Consider the following 23,878-nt stretch of genomic DNA (forward strand, 5'->3'; position numbering starts at 1 on the left):
TAAAGCATTTCTTATACTCTTATTATACATTTTAAATAAATTACACTTGCCTTTTTGTTATTTGATGAGTTTTTCTTTTTAATTTTCTATTCCTGCTTCTGGCCGGCACAATGACGATCTTACTTTTTGACAAATATTTAGCACAAGCGTACTTGTGCACATGTTAGAACGAAATGCCACCACTACGTTAAGCTGTATTAGAAACCGTCACGTTCACGCTTAAATTCACATCAGTTTATTTATGTGTTTGTGAATCCCTTAAGCTGAAATTAGTCAAGAACGTAAACCTACCGGTACGTAAACCCGAATCAGCTGACACGATCTGTCTTACCAAAGCGCCACGTAAATTAAAACTCAACACCGCAGAATTTTTCTGTAGTTGTAGCCCGTAGCGCAGAAATCTGCGGAATTTAGATTTTTCCGTGTCAGCTGATTTCTCCTTCTTTAGTTGGTTGCCACTTCGTCAGTTTTACAGATGGTAAAAAAGATATAAGTTCCTATTCAAATTAAGTTTAAAATATTTGAAATTTACTATTGAATAAGGTTTTTGTTGAAAACTAAGTAGTTTATATTTAGCTAAAATCTATTATAGCACGAAAAATTGTAGTTGAAAGGGTAAGTTTATGAAAAGACATTGATGAGTGGCAACAGTGTAGTAAGCAACACTGAGGGCTCCAGTAATCGACAAAATTCTGCGTATACAGACTGCGTTTAAGTATACGTTCTGCGTTCTCGACTAATTTCAGCTTTAAGCCTGCTACACAGTTCAGTGCGGACTTAAATTTTTGGTCAAAATAAAACGCTCACACTCGCATTATTGCGGTATTGCTGGGATAATTTAAGAAAAAAGGAAAGGTGGCACCTCTGAAATTATTCACTGCAGATGGCGCCTGGTTACTTGCGCTGAATAATGTTGTCAAAACTTTGACATATGTATTTGCTGCATTCCCCGATTTTCCACCAAGCCAAAGGAATTGTCCATATTGAAAAACGCAATTAATACCAAAAAATCTATTGAAAAGGTAATTCGACTTCTTTTTTAAACATGTCGTACCAACTTTACAGAAATACAACACTTGGAAATACCTTGCAAGAGAGCCTTGATGAACTCATTCAGGTAAGCAAGAAGTGGTAGAGGAAAAGTCGCCTCGATAAACATTTGTGCGAAACTGTGGCATTTTATTATTATAAATAAAAATAACACGCTATTTATTTATGTTTTACGTTGCAATTGCCTACTTTCCAGTATGGTCACATTACCCCGACATTGGCATTTAAGGTACTCTTGCAATTTGACAAGTGCATCAACACTGCTCTTAATCAGCGGGTCAAGGCCCGCGTTACCTTCAAGGCAAACAAATTGAATACGTACCGATTCTGCGACAACGTATGGACACTTATGCTAAACGAAGTAGAGTTCCGTGAGGTGCACGAATTTGCTAAAGTAGATAAGGTGAAAATTGTGGCTTGTGATGGCAAGAGCGGGGAATTCACTGGATAATCTTAATAACGCTGACACTATAAGACATCGCTGCTTATTACAGCATCAGACAGAAACAATATGCTGAAATACTAACATAGGTGTAGCTTCGTACTGTTTGATAGGAAGCTTATGGAGGTATAAACATTTATTAATGCTAGTAAAGTAATTTATAAAACGAATATTTGCAAAAATAAATACAAATAATTTTCTATGATAAATTATCAAAAATAATCATTGTAAAAGACTTTCTACATCAAAGGAAATAACTAACGTTCTAGGCATCTATAGAACAGTTTCTCAAATAAACATTTCCACGCTAAATTAGATATGTTTGATATAATTGGGACCACGGAATTAATTTCTAATACGCCTTCGCCTTAAGTTTAACCAGCGAGGTTTAAAGATGTTATATCGTATTGTTTAGTTCAAAGCGCCCATTAAGCTAAGGTTAGACAATTAACGCGCCGTATGTGTCGGATTTGCTTTATGACGTCAAGTTTTTAACGGTTTAACATAAACTATAACCAATTACTACAGATCACGTAATCAGGCAACCATGTACTTTTCACAAATTTTTTAAATTTCGATTTGTTAGCGATTTGCTGTGTTTTCTATCATGACAACCATTTTATAAACACTATCTGTAAATTTTCGACCAATTTTTTTGCTATTTTAGGCCCTAATCCGACTGTCGGAACGACAGTCGTTCGTCGAAACTTGAAATTTTCATTGGCGTCATGAGGCAACCAATGACAATCTACTACAAATATTTATTCCTATTATTTTTTCGAAATTATGTATTGAAAATGTGTTAAAATCTGTCGTTATTGTTTTTATTTACAACATAATTCAACGAACGACTGTCGATGCGAAGGCCTTACGACAACCAGAATAGGGATGATTAATTTAATAATTATATACCTTTTTTTATTTATGGCCTTATAACATGAGCTTGAGGCTGTTTCTAATCGAGAATTTTATGGAATAACAACAAATTACACATTGTAGAAGCTAAACATAGCTGCTTTTTGGAAGATCACCACATTACCACATCAGACTTCTTCATCCAGTTCGGAGATTTGAACTCGCAACCCCGGCGTTCAAAACCAGTGGTCTTACCTACTGAGCTAAGTTCGTCATGTAAATTGTTGTTGCTTTTTCCACTTTCGTCATTTGATGAACCCAACTACTACAACCATGGGCAACGATGTGGTTGCTTTTAGACTTGACCATGTGGCAGTTGTTTGTTGTTGATTCTATGTTAAGATTCTCTATATATTTTACTTAAAGGTTCGTTAAAAGTTTTTTTTTTGTTATTTATGGCATTATAACAATTATATTCAATAATTTTGTTGAGCTTTACGCTTTTTCTAATGAATTGTTGAATATTAATATTAATTCAATATTTATTAGTTTAATTATTTAAACTTAATTTAAAAATAATTAATTTACTCTAAGTAGTATTCATAATCGGAGGCTAATGCGAAAATTTTTTAAGAACAATTTATTCTACCCACTACCATTTTTTCAAATCCAGTGGCAAAAGATTCACTTTCCTAGGGGCTTACCTCACAGTATTTAAGTATAATTATTTCCTAATTTGACTGTAATAGATATGTACATATATTCCCTATTAGTTCGCTAATATCCGGAATATACTGGTATTTTTTAACAGTTGAGCGTCAACCTCTTTAAGTGCACGGTGGCAAATTCCCACGTTGCGAAATTGGCAAACCGCCCATGGCTAATCTTCCAGTCCCTTGGCCAGCGATACATACCAGTTGTGACAACCGAAATATGGTCCTACTTTGACAAATTGACCTGGAGAATCTTCCACAAAGCAACTCCAAACTGATTCACAGTTATAAGGCCTGGTGCTTGTGACGACAATTAAAAGACTGGATTGGGCCTTAAATTTTGAAACATACCCTGGGGAACCCGTTGAGAATCGCGTTGAGTTCTCCACAGAAACACTGGAGATCGCAGACACATGCCCAGCATGCGGAAATGGACCGCCCATCGGACATCCGAAGAGCTGTGAACACAATCAATCGAGACCACTCGCTTTCTGTGCCTGGGTTGGAGGAGTCAGATGGGGATGATGAATAAGACAACTAACCAACTCGGAGACCCCGTACTGCTACAATTTTTTTAATAGCTCTCTGGATACATAAGTATGTATGTATGTAATGTAAGTCTTTTAAAAGTTTGATTTGTAGTCTTTCAAGTTGGGTGGGAGGAAAGTTCCACACTCGACTAGACTGTTTTCTGGTAAACACATACATAATTGTATTATCATTCGTTTATTTGAAAGCCTGACTCGGGAGTATACATGCATGTAAGTATGTGAGCGTATGCACGTGCATCTATTATCAGCACTAAGTTTCACTTTAAAAAGCAACAGCGGTCGGAGCTATGCGAAATACCGACTAGAACTGGTTTTATATTCCGGCTAGACTTTTCGCCCCGATATAGATAAATGGAACAAAGTAAAATATTCTAGCGTATTGTGGATTTTGAAATACTTATGCATACGCTGACCATATTTAGGTCAGAACGAAAAATGTTCTTTGTTTTGTGATTAAATGCTTCAAAAAATTTATAATCATGCCTATTACGCTAGCCGACGGATGCCATTCGCAAGAATCTATCCTTCACTCTCGCTCGTTATGACATTGCGAATCGGAATACCGTAATAGGCATGAATAACTGATGCGGAGTTCTATCCAAAAAGATGGGCAAACTTAATCTAAAACTGTAAGTCTGACTTGCATTAGTTTTTCCGGGCTTTATTTTTTCAGCAAAAGGTAATCAAATGCGAGCATTTTTCATTTTAAAAGATTTATGGTTTTTACTTGATCTTGGCCTTGTTTTGAGGTGCGTTCATGTAATACTGAGCGTAACCAGTTAATTTTACCGCTTCGTAAGTTGACACGCTTACATAAATGACCCTATTGTTTTTCCGTGCTCAATCCTATTTTTCATTAAAATTTTCATGAAGAAATTTAACTCATCGAACAACTCCGGGTCTACGTAACCTGAACGACCCAGATTTATATCTGACCAAGGACTGTCACTACAGCCTCACTCCCTAAAACACTTTGGTGAACTTGTATGCTGTTGCAACACCAACAACCAAAAAAAAAGCAGGATTATGCCGTACAATACTGGACGGATGGTCACCATACTTACTATATGAATGCATCTCTGTACCAGTTAAAACTAGAAAAAATATACATACAACTATTCCAAAAGTAAAAGCACGGTTTTAAAGATTTTTTCTGTCAGAAATATATGTATGTGCATTAGCATGCATCACCAAAAAAAGTGGCAGTTTTTCCGCCGGGATTACATAATGTATTATATTTTAAGACGTCCACCGAAATATTTCGGAAAAATATTAAGATTTAAGTGAGCTGGACCGATTTGAAAATACCACCCAAAATGAAGTTTTTTCATGAATAAAAATTGTTTTTTAAAGAACTTTTTGAAAAAGGTCCCCTCAGATGACAAAACAGATTGAGCTTAAAAAATCTGTATAAAAATAATTAAATATCTTTTCAACGGAATCGTAAGAATGAGAATTTTGATGCGGTATTTTCACACTGTTTTTATTTCTGTCCAAAAAAAGTCATTCCTGTCCCAATTTTTATTTTCAAATACCCACACATCTTATTCAACTTTGAATGACGTTCGTTCATCCTACCTTTCTCGTTCATCCTTTGAATGAGTTTATTAGCAAAGAAAAAGCGTGAGAAAATATCTTTACAATGACACCTCTTAAGTCTAAATCAGAAGAGTTTAGGTTCAGTTATTCAGGTTTTTCTTATACGGATCTTTGAAAAGTTTAAAAACAGCATCGAAAATCTCATCCTTACGATTCCGTTCAAAATATGTTTAAATATTTGTATGCAAATTTTTTAAGCTTAGATCGTTTTGTCATTTGGGGAATTAAAAAAAAAAAAAAAAATTAAGAAACTATTTTTATTCATAAAAAACTCCTTTTTGGAGATATTTTCAAGTCGGTCCAGTTCACTAAAATCTTAATATTTTTTCGAAATATTTTGGTGGACGTCTTAAAATATAGTAGATTTTATTATTCCAATGGAAAAATAGTACCGATTTTTTTTTTTTTGTATGGGGAGTGATGCAGTCTAATGCACATACATACATATAATTACATCGTCATTTTGCACACGCATTGTGTTTGTTATAGATTTTGAGTAAGTTTTTGCTTTCATATAATAGATAAGGGTGTATAGTCAAAACAAGACAAATATTTACTTAGCGACACTATTTTTTTCAAAATTTTTTCTTTGCTTCTCGCATCGTGCTTATCTTAATATATAAAAATCCCGTGTCACTGGGTCCGTTCACGCTTTCATTTTTTTTTCATCGATGTTTTTTCTATGCTTCTCGCAACGTACTATGTTCGTTTACGCTAACCACCGAAACTACTCTTCATAAGTATGTTTATGTTGGGGAGAAATTAGTAGAATAGGAACAAAATTGTTATGCATTTCCCTGGCTGATGTTTTAACCGTACCAGAGGTCGTTTTTTTCAAACGTAGTGAACAATAATAACAATCTTTTGTAAATTTCGATATCAAATGAAACGTAAAAAACAATATCTACCATGCAAATAACGTGCCTATGTATCGGTGTGTAGCAGGACAACGTCTGCCCGGGCCTAAATGGTTTTCATAAAAATGTAGGTCATTTTACACCGGAAACCATAAATATAAAATCTCTAAACTTTGTGCGAAACTCAGGAAAATTCAATAAATTTCCTTACTAATGTGCAACTTTCTATTGAAAAATTCTAACTATGTGGTTTTATAGCCCATTCAATTTTAGTTTAACGAAGTGCAGGTTTGAACTTGCTGGAAAATTGCGGTGATTTTTGTAAATTTTTTAGTGGAAGGTGTTGCTCATTTTCTCCATACAAAAAATAATTGTCGAACATACTTTTTATGGAAGAACCTGCATGAAAAAAATGTCAATAATTAACGCGACTTTCTACCAATTTCAAGCCTGCCCTTTGTTATGAAACTGCATACTTATATTTGTCTTAAAAATCTGAATAGAATGTTCCGAATTAGTATGCAAATTTATTGAATTTTCCGAGTTTTGCTCAAAGTTTAGATTTTATTTTTTGGCTTTTGGTGTTGAATTTATTAAAAAAATATATATATAGAAAATAAATAAGAATATAAAACTTTGCATATATTGCGAAAAATTCACTGTGCCTATACTTTTGTTCGTCACTGTATGTATGTATTTGTAAACAAAACTGATTGAATAATAATCAGTATGGATCACCGTTACAATCAAATGTTGTCAAGCGAAAACTGTTGTCAACGAAACAAAATATATAAGATTTGCAGATATGTATTTCTGCAGCATTGTATTTCCATAACGAAAATAAAACGTAATCGGCATTTTGTAAACTTTCTAATCACATGCATTTAGTAGATGTATTAATTTTTGTATTACGCTAACTTTTTAACAAAAGCCGTATTGAACTATTTGTACAATCATTAAAGTTATTTACATTTGGCTAATTTCCCTTTTCAGCGCTATTTTTTATTAGTTTGACTGCTTTATCCATCAGATTTCCAGGCATTACAAATCAAGTATTAGTTTTTGGTTTTTTTAGGGAATTATACTTTTATAAATAATCTACTATTATACGAATTAATAACAATCATTTCTTTCTACTATAAAAATATTACATATAAATTCATCAATATTAAAATAGATTTAATAATGCTTAAAAAGTAGAAACTACAAAAAATTTCACTTAATAACGCTTTATAAATCTATTTTATTGTTTTATGAATGATTCCATTAGACTTCAGAACTTCATATCAATATGTATCTATTTATATTCGATAATTATTAGCATAACTATTTATACTTTGCAATATCTTTACACTAGACTAATTGCTCCCAGTTATGCAATTATATAATACGTTCTATACATATATACATATCGTCGTTTAAAGTATAAAACCGCGTATGAACAAAATGCAAAACCGCGTATGTGAGGCTTTGTTCGCGGTTTTGTACTTTAAACGACGATATGTATTTCTTCATCGTGTTATCACATAAGCTCGGCGAAATCCATAATATAATACTGAGCCCGTTTATGGACCTCATCACGCAGAACGTTTCCGCCAAAACCAATAACATTATTTGCTGGGGGAGAAGCCTCCAAATCAGTCGCTCCATCGCCGATCATTGTAATATTTGCACTCGGATAGGATCGTTTAATAATCGACACAGCCTCTGCTTTACCACCACTTTTAGAAGTAGGTTGTGAGGTATCGAAGCTGGCATAATCACCATTAAAATAAAACATTAATTTGTTAGCGAATACGTGATCTCTTGGTATTCCCAGGTCATCTGCTATTGGATCTATGAGGCAATGAAAACCTCCTGAAATTAAATAGATTTCTTTCCCTTCTGACTTGAATTTATCCACTAGAGATCGAATATTTTTCGTTAAGGTGTGAGGACGCTGTTTCAGAAAGTCGATGATCTGTTTTTGACTTGGTTTTATAATGTTAAGCCTAATATTTAGGGCATCTTGGAATGTCATTGCCCCGCCCATAGCTTCTTTTGTTACCCGTGCTACTTCCGAACCCTTGCCACAAAAATCTGCAAGTTCGTCGATGCCTTCTTCGCATATAACTGTCGAGTCTACATCAAAGCAGACTACGTTCGATTGTTTAACTATCTCGGCGGCCAGTTGGGGATTTTTGCTTGTTTTCAATGCATCGCTGTCAGCAACCGGTGTCAAGTTTCTATTTATTAGAGGAGCTTTCGTAGATAAGTTTAACTGATTGTTATTGTTGTGCGAAACATTTACATTACTCGTTGCCATAGCAGATTGTGGTGCAGCGACGTATGCGTCATTTAAGAGATTCCCGCTTCTTGCCACACGCACCGATCCCATAGCCACACGATTCATTGTTATTCAAATTGTGCTTGTTAAATTAATAAAAAGACAAATAATTGCAAGCTACTGACGCAACGCCTATCTTGTTTACGAATGATGCTTACGATGATTCTATTTTCAATGCACAAGTGCAACCGGATGATGTAAATTGTAGGCAAGCCTATTTCTCTTGAGATTGAAAATCACGCCACGCTGAAGCTTTCTTTTTTATTATCGAATGTTGTTTGTTTAGCGGCAATTATTTTTTATTTCCTACCAATTTTTTCTCGTTACCAAAATATTCCACTTTAGCCAGCCGTGTTTGTTTTGAGAAAGCACAGAAATAAGTAAAACAATATCCGCACTTTGTCCAGCTTATAAACAAAAAATGAGCGAAATTTCTAAAATTTAAATATTCCATTAAGTTCCAGTGGAAAATTCCAATGTCAAATAACCTTCCAAAAACAGCTGATTTTCAGTGTTGCCGATAGAACAAATAACCTTTCGTCAACTCTACAAAAACGAAGTTACCACGCACTATACCAGCACTATACAATTTCATATACTCCCCTTTGAGACACGTCAAGTCTTGAAAGCAATTTTTATCGCATTCTCTTTTGTGTTTTCTCTTTGCTTCCACACGCGTCAAGTTTTATTGAATTCAAGTCCTTGGTTCTTTTCATGGGAAGCAACGAAAAGATCAAAAGAGAACAAGAAAACTTGAAACGAATTGACGGTACTGTGGTATCGGCACTAGAGATGGGCGCGGGATAGCGGGACCAACGGAGAAGAACAAAAATCAAAGATTTAGTTCACTAGTTCAGTTTAAAGACCCGGTTAATTGAACAAGTTAAGAACGAAACCATGAAACGATTAGAACATGTAACGAAACGCCCCAACCCTAACTGTCATGGCAATACTGACAAACAGATGATTTTGAAAGCTGTCAACGCAGTTTTTTTTATTGTAGACAAAATTGTCAATACTGCTCCTGTACATTGAATAAATTTTATTCTTGTCAATCTTCATTACAAAATCATTTTCTTAAATAAAAACAAGTATGTTTTCATTAACTTCCTCCATGAGAACTTGGCTTGTCCGACAACAAAGTGTTGACACAATACGAAAACTGCACACCACCGCTGTTTGTGAAGCCGCTCGTAAGGGCACTAGAGAGAAGGCACGCAAGAAGAAAGTAAAAGTGGAGGTTAAGAAGGTGGGGTTTATACCACATAACCAACGGGATAAGAAGTAATAGTTATCATCTTATATGATACGATATTAATCTAAGTCATTTCATGTACAATAATATTTGCAGAGTCAACTTGCAACGAGAAAATTTACATTTTGACGATTCCTGGAAGCAAGTGCCTCAAGATAATGTTTTTATATTAAAATATTACCGCTGGCCTATATATACTGTGGCGGAAGCCATTCAATGTCACCGTGAAACCCATCATACAAGTATGTATAACGAACCGAATGCTCCGCTCAATGTGCATATTGAATTGGACATGCGAGCAGAGAAGAAAAATCGTTTCGTGGATAACTTCCAACGTATGGCTATGATTCCACATAAGTTTGAACATGGGGAGGAGCGTAAAATTCTCGTTTTTGCCAAAGGCAATGTATGTGCATTCTACGTCTGTTTATTATTTATAAGTAATTACAAATTTTAAATATAGGAGCAAATCAGCGAAGCACGTGAAGCAGGTGCTTCACTTGTGGGCGGCATTGAGCTTATAAAAGATATAACAAACGGAGAACTTTTGCTAACCGATTATCAATACGTGATAGCACATCCTAATATTTTACCGGAGTTAGTGGCTTTGCGCGGCTTGATGAAACGTAAATTTCCAAATCCGCGAAGCGAAACGCTGGGCACTAATCTAGCTGAAATGATTGAGCGTTTCTCAAATGGCATTAGTTATTCTGCCGCAAAGGACGAGCACCAACAGGATTTCGGGTTGATTTCAACCAGTGTTGGTACATTAGAAATGGCAACCGAACAGTTGGAAGAGAACTTGCGGTCTTTACTACAAGATGTGGATTCTGTACGTCCGAAGCGTGAGGGTGAGCGATTCATAAAGCGTGTTCTGCTTAAGAGTCCACCGAGTAGCGAACGCCTTAAAATCGATGCTTTCCGATATGTTGCCGAGTTTTATACGAAGACATCTACGAAAGCAAATGAAGCCGAGAATTTGGAGGAAGAAGATATTGAAAAGCAAAAGGCCGTTGTAGCACAATGAATGAATGTCAGTGTAAAAATTAGTGGAGCCAAAGTTAAATTTATTAAATGTTAATTAAATCAGAGTAATAAAAGCAATCCATTACACGCAAGCTATTTAATACTCACTTTTACTTAAATCACTTAAATAGTACATACATTCTTACATGTACGTAAATGTATGTATAAAGGTAATTGGAAATAAATATATAGAACTTTATAAATAAAATGAATTCATACATATGTATAAACATATACATACATACTTCAATGTACATACAGATATAAAAAGTTAGATTTTTATGCAGATCGGTTTTAGTATTAATATTTATATGCTATTTGTAAGAATAAAAAACTAATGCGCGTATTTAAAAATTTTGTCGATTGTATTTTACGGACGCGTGTGCTTGCATGCGTATGCTTAAAATTATAAAAATAATTGGTCAATAGTTTATTGCTAAGCCTTTTGTGTTGTACTGCTACGTTCATGTTGCCTTTGCATTTCCAGTTGTTTGACGCGCGTATAAGCGGCACTTGCCAATAAGACAGTCGCATTTGATGCCCACCACAATGCTGTTTTAGTGTCATTATACCACTGTGTGGCGATCACAGTCTGTGCGCAGGCCTTTGCTGTTCCAGATATATTGTGCGTCAACGGAGATGTTACCTGCATTATTTAAATCAAATTATGTAATTAGAAATTAGAGCCGAAAATACGTAATCTCATTATTTTTTGCATGTTGATAAGTTCTTTTTGTATACATTGGGGGCCCTAGTTGAAACTCTTACCAGATCACGGTAAAAGTCATTTTAGGACATCAACCAAACATTGCCTACACGTTGGTATTTATTTGTACGTAGTGTAGTAGTCAAACTGCAAAAATATTTTTCTCTATCTCACCACAATTTTTCCAAAAAGAACTTACAACCATGCAATAAATCGTGTTGACGGTACTAATATGGAATATGAGCTATAATTTAGTTTGGTATCTAGTAAGAAGTGAACTACACAAAAATTACACTTGTATTACCTTTATTTGCAGAACTGTGACAAATCCAATGGCAAAGCCGCATAATCCACCAATAACCATAGCGCTTATAAACCAAGGTGCAAAGAGGTGCTCATACTTTAAGATAGCACTTACTTCACAATTTATTACGATTAAAGGCAAGAAAAAGAAGCTGGAATAGACATTATTATAGTAGCTTAGTAGCAAAACTTCTTGATGTACATGTACTAAAGCTTTCTTGGTTTGGATAGAATACCACGCCAATATTAGTGAGCCCAAAACTCCATACAATGTACCACGAAGGGAGAACTGTTCTGTAAGGCTCTCTTGGTCTACACCTAATAAGAAGCCAAATACTACAAAAACGCAACAAATGATTGCCTTGAAGCTCGTTTTCTGTCGCAGCAATAAATACGTAAGTACTACATTGAAAACTGTTGTTAAGGATCGGCCAACATAATAAAATGCTACTCCAACGTATTTAAGGCATAAATTATTCGTAGCAACCATCAAAGTGAACAAAATGGATAACGGCAAGATCTAAGTAAGATATGATAAATCAAAGTAAAGATTAATGTATTAAAATAAATAAGTTTGGACACAACCTTGCGAAAGATGTCCACATCAAAAGGATTGCCTACTGGAAATGTGATTACACTTGGATAGCGTCGCCCCAGATAGCTCAAAAAGGCGCACAACGCCGCAGTAAGGAGGCACTGAAACCAACATATAAACAGAGGAGCATCCAAATTTACAGTGTCACTGCTCAATAGTAGTTTATTCATAAAAACAGTACATATGGAGACCGTCCTGCAAACACCACATTAAATGATAGAGCAGTTAACTTCAATTAATCAGTATATTTTACATTGCTTACCAATAGAGAGCAACTACAAAAAACACTTTAAGGTACTGATTTACCAAACGGTTGTGTTCTGACATGCTGGTGTACATGATGACGCCTTGTGCTATTTATTTTATAATTAACTTGGGTATTTTATCAATCTTAAAATGTGCATACATCACTTCACTTAACTAATAAAAGCATTGAAGGATGGTTCTAGTTACCATGGTTTTAGTGATAAAAATGCATGAACCAGTCGTTGGTTCATGATAAAAATGCGGACATCAGCTGGAAAGGTCCCAGTGTGTTTATTTGTGTTATAGCTTATTTTTTTTTATGTGGCAACTTCAAATATAGGGTGATCATTTGGAGAGTTGATAACTTGGAGTTGTATGTACTACACTACATTATTATAAATAAAATGAAAAAATTGGCTATTTTTCTTTAGTTTATTTAATGTTCATCATTTTTTTTGCAGAATTCTTATAATTTAAGCACAAAGGCTGAAATTTGGACTTATATGGTGTTAGGTAATCAGCTATACTTTCATAAAAAAATATAAACATTAAATAAACTAAAGAAATATAGCAAAAACTTACTAATATGGCGCCTCTCAGTTTTTATTTGGTTGACTGTATGTATTTTTCAACACGAAGAAAATTTTAATTATATATTTCAACTGTTCTAACCATACGCAGATGATGGCTGCATTTCTTTATTCATTCTGAACGTTTGGAATAAACCCTTTTGTTTACTTATTCTTTAGAACGTTCCTGATGATATGTTAACGTATATTTCAAACGCATTCTGTTTATTCCGGCTGTGAAATGGGATTATCCGGAATGTATAAAGAAACGCAGCCGATATGTAGGGTATATTTCTTTGGTTATGGTCAGCGTTGCCGTTTTGGTCCAATTGGACCAAAATTGGCAGCTTCATTCTTTTTGGTAGTTTGGTTGGTTTAATGAAGCTTTTGGTAGGCAAAAATGTTTTAAAAATGCAATCAAATTGAGCATTAAATTTGTTCTCTTACTTGACGTTTACACGTTGAAAATATTGCTTTCACTTTGCTTACACGTATAAGTTTTCTTTTTTTCTAAATTTTTCCAAGCACACAATTTTTGCAAACAAAAACTCACTTCCCAAAGCTATCCTATGCCTATCGTCTTAAAAAAATTATTGGTGACAGGCAATTTGCCAGTGCGAGTGTAATGGTAAAGAGCGGTGAGTGTATGCAGTGAGTGGTACCTAAAAATAAAATCAAGTGGTAACACCGGTGTTGGTTGGTCTCTGGGGGTTTTAACACCCAAAACCGCCTTTTCCATTGGTATGTTTCTTTCATGATAAAGGATTTAAAAATTGGTAAAATGTCGGATTCGGATTCGGATGACCAAGATTGGTTTAATAAAGATGAAGAAGAGATTTTGCAAAGCTTCCAAGCCAAGGTCAGCAACAATGAATCGAAAAATACCGATGCTAGAGTGGAATATATTCATGGATCGTCCGAAGCAGGTGAAAGTCTAGGGAACAGTTTCCAATATATGTTTTTACTGAATTTTTAATACTATTGTAGATGACTACCTACAGCAAAAAAGACTTGAAGCTTCTTCGGAACTTTTGGCAGCACCTACCGTAAGGAAGCTACCAACAGCGGAGATGCGTAAAGCAATAAACATGGAACCACTAGAAATTTTTCTATTTGTTACGACCAGTGAATACGACTTTTACGCGGGTCAAATAACGGCTAGCGATGGCTTGGACCGGGTTCTTCTATACTTACGTATTTGGCATGTGATATGCAAGTTGGAGCTTCCCGGCTTTCAGGAAGAACTATTACAAAACTTCGTGAAAAATGAAGCATTCTTAGAACAATGGCGAGTTATAGTCGCTAAACTTTTTCGAAAGAGCTACAAAACGATATGGAAAAGTGATGAAGATGTAGATGAAATATTAAATGCAATTAAGTCCTTAGTTTTGTGGGTACACAAAGGTGAACTCATGACGCCTAAAATTTACCACGTAATAACACATATAAAGAAACTTATAAAAGAAAGTGACAATCGAGATATTGAACAACGTCATGCCTGCCAACAATTAGTGTTGGAGCTGGATCGCATATTATCTGTGAAAGGTATGCAGTTAGAGGAAAAATTGAATGAAACTGAGGTGAGTATCGAATTGAATGAAATATATTTCAGCACATCATACGTAATTTTTCCAGATATATCCCTCACTGGATGATCTTCGTTCCCGCAACAGCGAAAACTTTCAAACAACAAATACGGTAAACAAATTAGGAAAACATAAAGTCGCTGATTATTTGACGAAACAAAAACAACTTCTTCGTGAAGATTTTATGATACCTTTGCGCGAGTATGTCTGTAAAATAAAGAGTTCCAAACCACATAGTACCACACCAGAGTTGTACGAAGACGTATTCATAGTTCTTAACTCCGATTTCGTCAATTCCAAGCGTCATGAATTGGTATTTATAGACATTTTGGGCACAAAGCGATCAATGGACAACACTAAGGTAAAATTATCACGCAAAGTGAAAGATAAAATCGCTTCAATAAAAGTTGGGTCATTATTACTCCTGACAACAAGCAAAAACTTCGAAGATCTTATTTTAGCCACGGTAACCTACACTGATGGAGAACTTCTTTCTTTAGGATATGTAAGATTAATTTATTTATAGTTTAAGGTTATTTTAATAAAATTTAAATGTAGGTTGGCATTCAAATTTTACGACAGGAGAACATAGTCGCTGTGTATGACCGGCAGTTGTTCATGTTTGAAACGCCGGCCTTCTTTGAACCATATAACAACGTTTACAACTACTTGAATATATATGGTGCTGGTGATCTGCCTATGAAAAGATACATTTTAGATGATGAGGTAAAACTTATTTTACCATTTTGAATTTCGTAATTCTTTAACTTATTATATAATGCAATATAATATCTTTTTTATTTTCAGAAAGATGTTAATGCACCTTGCTACCTTGCACCAGAAACGTTGTACTATTATGACAGAGAGCCATTTCAGGTGACGGCTAAAAATCCATCCCAGCCGAAAAACCTCGCACTGAACCACTCTCAGTGGCGTGCATATTGCCAAGCTTTGACCAAAGAATTTTGCCTTATACAAGGTCCACCAGGAACTGGAAAAACACATCTCTCTGTACATTTAATTCGCACTCTTATCGAAAACGTCAAAACACCTATTGCCTTAATCACGTATACAAATGATTCGTTGGATAAGTTTCTGTTAAAATTGTCGGCCTACACCAGCAATATTTTGCGCTTCGGCAGCCAAATTCGCTTGCCTGAAATCTCGAAATTTAATGTCCAATTTGATTCTACCCACAAAGAATTGGCAAATCCTCGTCTAAAGCGTCTCTACTATGTTGTTAATGAAGAGTTTAAGGCTAAGTTTCAAGTAGTACAGCAAATGCATGTCGATTTTGATGGCACTGAAGAATCGTATCAGCGCTTATTACAAGCTCAACGTGCTGTCAATGGTGTGGCGGAAAAATTAAAAACTTTGCGAATAATGTTCCAATTTTATGCGTCACAAAAAGCTGATGTTATAGCTATGACTTCAACTTTTGCTGCCAAAACGAATTTTCTCTTTCGCTTGCTGCAAAGTAAAGTCGGTAAGCGCTTTTAGGAATGAAAACATATTATCCCATATTATAAAATTTTTCAAATATTTTAGTTATTTTCGAAGAGGCTGCCGAAATATTGGAGTCACATGTGTTGGCCTGTTTAACGCCATACACCGAACATGTTGTCATGATTGGCGATCATATGCAATTGCAGCCATACACCTCGGGTCATCGCTTTAATAGCACCTACGAATTAAATATTTCCTTATTTGAACGACTATTTGTTAACAATCTGAAAGGAGCCACACTTAATATACAATATCGTATGCGCCCTTGCATTGCAGACCTCATTCAACCGACTTTTTACACTGATCTGAATAATGATGCGAGCGTTGAGAACTATCCAAAAGTTCGTAATATGCTCACCGACTTATATTTTTACACCCATAATGAATGCGAATGTCAATCAGAGGTATATGCATACATATGAAAAAAGACATTCCCGTCCCAATTTTTAATTTTTTTTTTTTTTCAAATACCCACACATCTTAACTCAACTTTGAATGACGTTCGTTCATCCTACCTTTCTTTTTCATCATTTGAATGGGTTTATTAGCAAAGAAATAAAGTGTGAGAAAACACGTTTCCAATGGACATCTCACAAGTCTAAATCGAAAGAGTTTAGGTTCAGTTATTCCAGTTTTTCTTATACCAATCTTTGAAAAAAGTTAAAAAACAGCATCAAAAATTTCATTATTACGATTCCGTTTAAAATTTGTTTAAAAATATTTTTATGCAAATTTTTTAAGATTAAACCATTTAGTCATTTGAGGGAATTTTTTCAAAAAAGCTTTTAAGAAACTATTTTTATTCATAAAAAACTCCATCTTGGAGTTATTTTCAAATCGGTCCAGCTCACTAAAATCTTAATATTTTTTCGAAATATTTTGGTGGACGTCTTAATGTATAATACATTTTATAATTCCAATGGAAACACAGTACCGATTTTTTTTGTATGGGGAGTAATGCAGTCTAATGTATATACTTACATACAGTATCGGTCATATCTATAGCACGCCATTTCAGAGTGATATTGTTTGCCACTTATATTAGAATTTTTTTGAGTACATACACAGTTTCTGATAATGCACAAGTATCAGGTGGCTGAAAATTACCGTTGATTTTTTAGACTCCTGTGCCCACTAGCGGATAATTCTTCTAGCAGTTTGACAAACTCACCCAGAAAAATAGTTCGGACGACCTCGGGCTAGCGAAAACTCAGGTTACTCTTTCAAAGTGGGTCTTAATAGCCCGAGAACTGACAGAAGAAACCGAAATTAAGCAGTCTGGGCACCCGCTGGTTACCAAAAACAGACCTGAAGTTTAGTTTGTTGTAAATTTTGCATCTCAAATAATTCGAAGTGATTTGCTGCATGCTTCTATTATTTTGCATGTAAAAATTACTTTTGTTTGCTTTCAGGATGAATGCTCGATCTATAATGATTTTGAGGTAACTGAAACTTTGAATTTGGCGAAACATTTAATTGAAAAGGCTGCCTACACTGCCGATGACATTGTAATACTGAGTCCTTATGCGAAACAAATAGAAACCTTGAAAGTGAGGGTAAGACAAACCGATATTTTAATTCAAAATAAAAGATAACTTATTTTGCATTGCAGGCAAATAAATTACTTGACAAAATACAATTGAACATCGCCACTGTAGACAGTTTTCAAGGACTTGAGGCCAACATAGTGCTATTGTCACTAGTGCGTAGTAATTCCAACGGTCAAATTGGATTTCTCAAAGAGAACAATCGAATTTGCGTGGCACTTTCGCGAGCTAAGCATGGCATGTATATAATTGGAAATATGCCATTGCTGGCAAAATATAGCAAGACATGGGGGATAATCGAACAGAATTTGAAGACTCGAGGACTCATAGGCGATAAGTTTCCACTGATAAATGATGAAGAGTAATTATAAGAAAAAAATAACTAAGATCTTACTATACTTACTCTAAAACTGAGCTATCTATGTAAATGGGCCATTTAATCTGTTTTCTTTCTTACATGCATGCATACATATGTATGTAGCTATGTTTTTATAGTACGCAGTACAAAACTCATGCGTATAAAATAAAAATACAAATCAATTTGACATTCGACTTGTTTAATTTTTTCATTTTTATGAAATTTTATATTTATTATTATAATATACCTCTCTTTTTATTATGTATGTATGTATGTATTTATTTTATGCTTCTATAACCATTTTAAGCTATACTACTATGATACTTTTGCTTTCATTTATTTTTATGCATACAACAATGATTTAATCTATACCCCGCAAACCAAAGTTCCCGAAATTTTAACGAAATCTTAAGGATTATCTCATTACTGTAACGATTTTTTACGAATCTTCAAAGAAAATTAAATGAAGTGGTTGACACGAACTCGTAAAGAAATATCTGTACGAAAAATATAGAAAATTTCGAAAAACTTCTGCAAGAACTTCTTCACATAGCCGCATTTTTTTTAATTGCTTTACCGATTTTCTTCCCAAATTTCGTAAAAGAATTGAAGTGTGCACTAGGGCGGGTCGAAAATCTAATTTCGATAAATAATCGAAAAAAACTAGCGAAGACACCAATTGGAATGAGTGAAACGTGAGTTTTCAAGTAGTTTTCACCGAAAACTGGTTTTCGTTTGACAGATTTTACATGGACGAAAACTCAAGTTTTAGGCCGAAACCCAGGTTTAGCAACGAAAACATGTTTTCGATGTCGGTCAAAACATGGTATTACTCAAATCCCTTGGTAATAGTGAAAATATATTGTATCTTGAAGTCAACAACAAGCCTGCAAAATACTAGTATTTTATTTTAATTGTAAGAACCCGCGCATCGACCGCCAAGTAACCCACAGCACACTACTCGAATAAGACCAATTCTTGTTAAAAATTCTGGGTTTAGCGAAAAGGTTTGGTGCATATTGTTAGATAATGAATCCGTTAACGCAAAAAATAAAGTCAAATATCATTACTCGCAGCCCTTTAACTTATCGTCAATCTCAAAGTTATCTTTTTTCAATAAGTTTTTAATCTAATCTTTTTTTAACATTTGCTCTAGTTTGCGAATTTTTGCAAATTTAGGAACAATTTCGGTAGTTCTAATAGAAAATCCATTATTTCGCATCATCGTGGAAAAATTTTGTTTATGCAAGTGGGTATGGGAGCACTGAACAGGCACAACTTCTAGAAACACTCATTAGTTTACTTGTGTTTATGCATACAATATAAAAATTGCAAATATAGGAAAATTAAAAAAAATTTGTTCAACATTTTTTGTATTTAAAGTAATTTATTTATAATATGAACGATTTTCATCATATTATTATTATAAATCAGTAACAGTAGTCTCGCCTTCAATTTGGTAATTACTACGTACCGATCGAGCAACATTTATAAAAAATATGTATATTAAATTGTATAAAAAACTTTTAGATAAAATAGCCGGATTACAGAAAAGTGTGCTAGGGAGAGACTTTTTTCGTTCGAGCTGAATGCAAAGCACTATCGTCCGATTGGAAAGTCCTCAAAAGGATTTCCCGGGATATGCTAGAGACTTTTTCACATAATGCAATTAACTAAAATATTTATGTATATCTAAACACTTATTGCACGTCTCCTACTTTCCTATAACGGCAAATTTAGAATCCGCGAAAAATGTGATTCTTCTTTACTAATAAAACCATTCCACACCAATTTTCAAGACGGCATAAATGGACTTAAAATGGGCGTTTATATGCTTGAAACTACTATTAACTTATCAAACGATTCCTAATCTTTGACAATATATGTTTGATTTCATTCACCAGGATCTTGAAAACTGACCAAATCGGCGTGTCCTTTTAATATAATATAAACATCAGCAAACATTAAAACGTTTGCAAATAAATCTCGTCTCACCTTTTTTTATTTTTAACTTGGTTGCTGAAGTAATGAAGAATTGAAAATTCATTTCATGAGGGAAAATTATAGTTTTTGTAAGTTTTATCTTAATATCTTAAAAACTTTAAGACTTATTGAAAAATGATAAATGAACGCGAGGTACTAAATTTAATAACCCTCAATTTAATAGATCGTCCTGTTTATAACAATTAACGCATTACATAGGTATTACCAGCCAAAGTTTCATTTTCAAAATTCGTACACTTTGATTCAATTGTGCGGGCTAAAGATAAGTTTTAAATTAATCTTTCGTGGCCAATAACAATTGGCTAAGACCTAAGACAACATAATATTACTATTACAATACGGTCAAATGCCTTTTATTTTCCCCCATACAAAATCGACCCAGCCTAGTGTGCACAACTTATTTTTATTTATTTAGACAACTAGGCAAAAAATCGGATGAGATCTTTACGAATTCTTTTAAATGTCTACAATACAGAATATTCTGAAAAAAAAAATGGTTTGCAGGGGTAGTTCTTTTAAGTTTATGTTTGTATTTTCAAAGAAAAAATGCAATACATATCGATATCAAAATAAAGGGTTTTAAACAATGTGTTCTTTTTGAATATCATTGTAAAAGCAGTAACATATGTACATACATATATCGTCACCTGAAATGCAAAAAGACATAACACCGTAAATGAAATGGAAAAAGTCGTGACTAATATTTTGAATATATTTTTCATAAAATAATGTGAGGAGTTGTAATTCGATGAAATCCATCATATAACTCAAAAAGTGAATTTTGAAGTTTTTAATAGTTATGACTTTTTACATTTCAACGATGATGTTTGTTACGTCTTTTTACATTGCAGGTGACGACATGTATGTATCTGCATGCATTACAATATTTTAACAAATGCATTTGATTTAGTTTATAGGATATATACTTTAAGAGCTTATTTGTGTAGTTGAAATTGAAAAAATGGTATTCAACGAAATACGACTAGTTAGAACCTCTAGAATGTGGAAACGACTTGTATTACAAATGTACATACATACATATGTACATACGTATTTATGAATGTATCATCGTTTTCATATAACATATTTTTTATTTTGATAAAAGTAAACCAATTTTAAGATCTTCATATGGGAGGTTCCGTGAGAAACTGAACCTTATGCAAAAATAATTTTTCTTTATAAAACTAACAAACGTGTAGATGAAACATTGTAAACATCATTGAATCAACAAAAAAATAGCAAATTAAAGCGTTAAATATATATCATATTCCCTTTTTTACGTTTGGAAATCAAGTCCGAGGTAAATTTTTTTAATTGAGTGTCAAAAAGGTTTTGTTGAAAGTAATTCAAGTGCTTGGTAAGAAAAATATATGTATAGTAGACCTCATCTGCTTTTAATAGAATTGTGTTATATATTAAACTGTGTGAGTGTTTTGTCTATATTATGAGTAATTATTAAGCAGTTTTGGCCTTGTCCCACCCGTGACAAAAAAAGCTAGAAGTCGTTATATTTAATTACAGAAGTGTAGGTTGTGTTTCGTGTTTGTTACATAATGTTAGAAATTCATTGCAAATGTTTACAACTGCATTTTCGTTTCCACATAGTTAGATAAGTATAATTTAACAGTAAAGCATGTCGTACTCTTGACAGCTATGGGCGGGACAGTTGTCAGAGATGGGTTTACAGGGCTAATAAGCTATAATTGTGTGCAGGGGGGGAACGCGCGGACTCGCCCATTACTTATATGCCATTGTCGTCAGCTGATTAAGTTAACCCTCATCGGTCCCCCCCAAAATTTGTCGAATTGGTTCTTGTGTATACCCTCGTATACAAACAGATCTGACACTTCTAATTTTATGAATGCAGTTATATAGCCCATTCGATTTTAGTATAACAAAGTGCAAGTTTGAAGTTACTAGCAAATCGCGTTGATGTTTGGCAATTTTTTAGTGGAAGGTGTTGCTCATTTTCTCCATACAAAAAATAATTGTCGAACATTTGCATTCGCATTCATTATGCGAATGATTCGCATCATTTTACACATTCGTATTCAAATGATACGAATGTTTTGGGAATGCGAATGAATGAAAGGGAAAGCTACTAATTGTGAACTAGAATGCTACCAGTTTGCGTTTCAGCCCAACTAGTTCACGATCTACGCTGTTTCAATGTTAGCGACGGGTATTTTTAACATGACGATGTCCTAAGAGATGTCAATTGTCAGGCTATGCAGAGAGTGATTGTCTCATATTTCCCTTCGAAAATGAGCTGGATTTCCTTCCTCTCTTGTTACTATGATTCTCGTTTTTTTCGAAACCCATCTCGAATGTGTTTCCAATATACTATGAACGTTGGAAAACTAAGGTTGCTTATAAGTTCGTTCTCAGTTCGATATGCATATTGAATATCGAAAGTCATTTTCGAACGTTGGCCAAAATGTTTATAGGGCACATATTCTTGCTTTAAATTTTATTCATTTTTATTTGTTTTTTCATCGCTCACAATTAGTGCCACCAAACTAAAACTAAAAATATTCGAAAGTAGAGCCAAATGAATGGAAACACTTTCTATTTGATCCGAAAGGGTTAGTAGCAATTCAAGTTCGCTTCGAATACAATTTTCAAGTAGTTTAAACTTTCGAATCGAATTACATACCCAGCTAGCAAAAAATCCGAAAATCGATCGGAAAAAGGGAAAAAGTGGATGAAGAGTGTGGAGTTTTGTCCGCTTACCGATTCCATTTTTGGGTACTTTGACGATCCGTTTTTCCACTAAAGTTTGCGCCAGTAACGTATGCACAGACAAGTACCGAAAACTTTTTGTGAAACGGATACTTTTTTGTCTTTTTTTTTACTGAAATTTGTTTGATTCAATGCGCTTTCCTTCTACACTTCACAGACTCTTTTTCGTGGCTCAACAAAAAAAAAAAATATATATATATATAGTAAAATTAAGGAAGCGCCTGAGTGGCACGCTCCTCTGGACGCTTTAAAAATAAAATTTCGTTTGTTCTTAAGTTAAGTGGAAACATAATTCAAATTGCTTGAAGAGCAGAACGAGTCCCAGATTGATGATGCGAAAGTTGAAAGGCGCAGTTTTAGGGCCGGTTGTCCAATGGCTGATTAGCACAAATCGGAGGAGAAGCATCGGTTAAGAACAACGACTGCTTTATCGATCACATGTTGCATGCATGATGTCGAAATCGTCGATAGTGCAGTTGTTCAAAATATATTTGAACAGGCTAATATAAATACAAATACACATGTAAACACAAATAAATAAATAAAAATAAGTAAATACAAATACACATGTGAAATCATAAAAAGTGTCAAGCGATCACTGGTTGACGTTTTTACAGGAAAAATGCTTTTATTGTTCCCGTACTTTTTTTTGTTACTCACTTTTTACTTTCACTTCAGAGAGTAATTTTGCTGTTTGCAGTTTTACAGGATTTTACACGAAAAGTATTGGATCAGAGTTAATTTATTTTTATAGGGAACAGACCCGTAACACCCTCTACAAAAAAATTCTAAAAATTTAACGTCTAATTTTAGTGACTTGAAGCTTGCACTTTGTTTTACTAGAATTTGATGTACTACTAATCTGCATACTCAAACATCTTCTAGAAATTCTAAATAAAAAGTTGAAAATTTTGATGAATTTTTGTGTACCTTAAATGTAACAAGTATGTAAATTGAAAATTTTACAAGAACAGCTAATTTTTTATCATTGGAAACAAGGCACATAAATACAGGTAGAAGCCAAAATGACGTTGCTCTCATG

At 34.1% G+C, this 23,878-nt stretch overlaps 5 protein-coding genes across 9 annotated transcripts; 3 read left to right on the forward strand and 2 right to left on the reverse strand.

Moving 5' to 3' along the window:
* Positions 1–900: 900 nt before the first annotated feature.
* LOC118737471 (transcription initiation factor IIA subunit 2) lies at positions 901–1,714 on the forward strand. The gene is made up of 2 exons (XM_036467985.1): positions 901–1,117; positions 1,247–1,714. The coding sequence occupies exons 1-2, from the start codon at positions 1,046–1,048 to the stop codon at positions 1,499–1,501; spliced, it is 327 nt and encodes a 108-aa protein (XP_036323878.1). The 5' UTR covers positions 901–1,045; the 3' UTR covers positions 1,502–1,714.
* A 5,144-nt stretch (positions 1,715–6,858) lies between these two features.
* Positions 6,859–8,976, reverse strand: LOC118737475 (phosphoserine phosphatase). Its single transcript, XM_036467993.1, has one exon. It carries the CDS (start codon positions 8,457–8,459, stop codon positions 7,590–7,592), a length of 870 nt encoding a protein of 289 aa, XP_036323886.1. The 5' UTR covers positions 8,460–8,976; the 3' UTR covers positions 6,859–7,589.
* A 220-nt stretch (positions 8,977–9,196) lies between these two features.
* LOC118737473 (39S ribosomal protein L1, mitochondrial) lies at positions 9,197–10,775 on the forward strand. The gene is made up of 3 exons (XM_036467989.1): positions 9,197–9,677; positions 9,745–10,054; positions 10,112–10,775. The coding sequence occupies exons 1-3, from the start codon at positions 9,487–9,489 to the stop codon at positions 10,673–10,675; spliced, it is 1,065 nt and encodes a 354-aa protein (XP_036323882.1). The 5' UTR covers positions 9,197–9,486; the 3' UTR covers positions 10,676–10,775.
* Positions 10,776–11,016: 241 nt separating this feature from the next.
* LOC118737474 (GDP-fucose transporter 1) lies at positions 11,017–12,840 on the reverse strand. 3 transcript variants are annotated; one of them, XM_036467991.1, is made up of 5 exons: positions 12,732–12,840; positions 12,541–12,631; positions 12,269–12,473; positions 11,685–12,203; positions 11,017–11,320 (listed from the first exon to the last, which is right to left on the reverse strand). In XM_036467991.1, exons 2-5 carry the CDS (start codon positions 12,615–12,617, stop codon positions 11,111–11,113), a joined length of 1,011 nt encoding a protein of 336 aa, XP_036323884.1. In that variant the 5' UTR covers positions 12,618–12,631; positions 12,732–12,840; the 3' UTR covers positions 11,017–11,110. The 3 variants fall into 3 exon arrangements, with proteins under 3 accessions (XP_036323884.1, XP_036323885.1, XP_036323883.1); XM_036467992.1 differs by having other exon boundaries at positions 12,685–12,829; XM_036467990.1 differs by having other exon boundaries at positions 12,541–12,829.
* Positions 12,841–13,760: 920 nt separating this feature from the next.
* LOC118737472 (NFX1-type zinc finger-containing protein 1) lies at positions 13,761–18,281 on the forward strand. 3 transcript variants are annotated; one of them, XR_004992818.1, is made up of 8 exons: positions 13,761–14,019; positions 14,081–14,673; positions 14,729–15,184; positions 15,238–15,405; positions 15,487–16,165; positions 16,228–16,589; positions 17,307–17,538; positions 17,598–17,676. XR_004992818.1 is itself a non-coding variant. In XM_036467986.1 (8 exons), exons 1-8 carry the CDS (start codon positions 13,848–13,850, stop codon positions 18,095–18,097), a joined length of 2,874 nt encoding a protein of 957 aa, XP_036323879.1. In that variant the 5' UTR covers positions 13,763–13,847; the 3' UTR covers positions 18,098–18,281. The 3 variants fall into 3 exon arrangements, 2 of the variants coding, with proteins under 2 accessions (XP_036323879.1, XP_036323880.1); XM_036467986.1 differs by lacking the exon at positions 17,307–17,538 and adding an exon at positions 17,798–18,281 and having other exon boundaries at positions 13,763–14,019; positions 17,598–17,741; XM_036467987.1 differs by lacking the exon at positions 17,307–17,538 and adding an exon at positions 17,798–18,281 and having other exon boundaries at positions 13,763–14,019; positions 16,228–16,526; positions 17,598–17,741.
* The last annotated feature ends 5,597 nt before the right edge of the window (positions 18,282–23,878 follow it).

The sequence above is a fragment of the Rhagoletis pomonella genome, unplaced genomic scaffold, assembly GCF_013731165.1.
Source record: "Rhagoletis pomonella isolate Grant_MI unplaced genomic scaffold, Rhpom_1.0 Rhpom_scaffold_00004, whole genome shotgun sequence".
Taxonomy (NCBI): domain Eukaryota; kingdom Metazoa; phylum Arthropoda; class Insecta; order Diptera; family Tephritidae; genus Rhagoletis; species Rhagoletis pomonella.

What these genes read in the sequence shown, in the direction of transcription:
- LOC118737472 (XM_036467986.1), top strand. Translation starts at nt 13,848, where the DNA reads ATGATAAAGGATTTAAAAATTGGTAAAATGTCGGATTCGGATTCGGAT. An exon ending in AACTTCTTTCTTTAGGATAT is followed by an intron (nt 15,185 to 15,237) that starts GTAAGATTAATT and finishes ATTTAAATGTAG; the next exon opens with GTTGGCATTCAAATTTTACG. An exon ending in TAGAAACCTTGAAAGTGAGG is followed by an intron (nt 17,742 to 17,797) that starts GTAAGACAAACC and finishes TTTGCATTGCAG; the next exon opens with GCAAATAAATTACTTGACAA.
- LOC118737474 (XM_036467991.1), bottom strand. Translation starts at nt 12,617, where the DNA reads ATGTACACCAGCATGTCAGAACACAACCGTTTGGTAAATCAGTACCTT. An exon ending in ATGTGGACATCTTTCGCAAG is followed by an intron (nt 12,204 to 12,268) that starts GTTGTGTCCAAA and finishes TATCTTACTTAG; the next exon opens with ATCTTGCCGTTATCCATTTT. An exon ending in TCACAGTTCTGCAAATAAAG is followed by an intron (nt 11,321 to 11,684) that starts GTAATACAAGTG and finishes TAAATAATGCAG; the next exon opens with GTAACATCTCCGTTGACGCA.
- LOC118737471 (XM_036467985.1), top strand. Translation starts at nt 1,046, where the DNA reads ATGTCGTACCAACTTTACAGAAATACAACACTTGGAAATACCTTGCAA. An exon ending in GCCTTGATGAACTCATTCAG is followed by an intron (nt 1,118 to 1,246) that starts GTAAGCAAGAAG and finishes CCTACTTTCCAG; the next exon opens with TATGGTCACATTACCCCGAC.
- LOC118737473 (XM_036467989.1), top strand. Translation starts at nt 9,487, where the DNA reads ATGTTTTCATTAACTTCCTCCATGAGAACTTGGCTTGTCCGACAACAA. An exon ending in CATAACCAACGGGATAAGAA is followed by an intron (nt 9,678 to 9,744) that starts GTAATAGTTATC and finishes TAATATTTGCAG; the next exon opens with AGTCAACTTGCAACGAGAAA. An exon ending in TCGTTTTTGCCAAAGGCAAT is followed by an intron (nt 10,055 to 10,111) that starts GTATGTGCATTC and finishes TTTTAAATATAG; the next exon opens with GAGCAAATCAGCGAAGCACG.
- LOC118737475 (XM_036467993.1), bottom strand. Translation starts at nt 8,459, where the DNA reads ATGAATCGTGTGGCTATGGGATCGGTGCGTGTGGCAAGAAGCGGGAAT.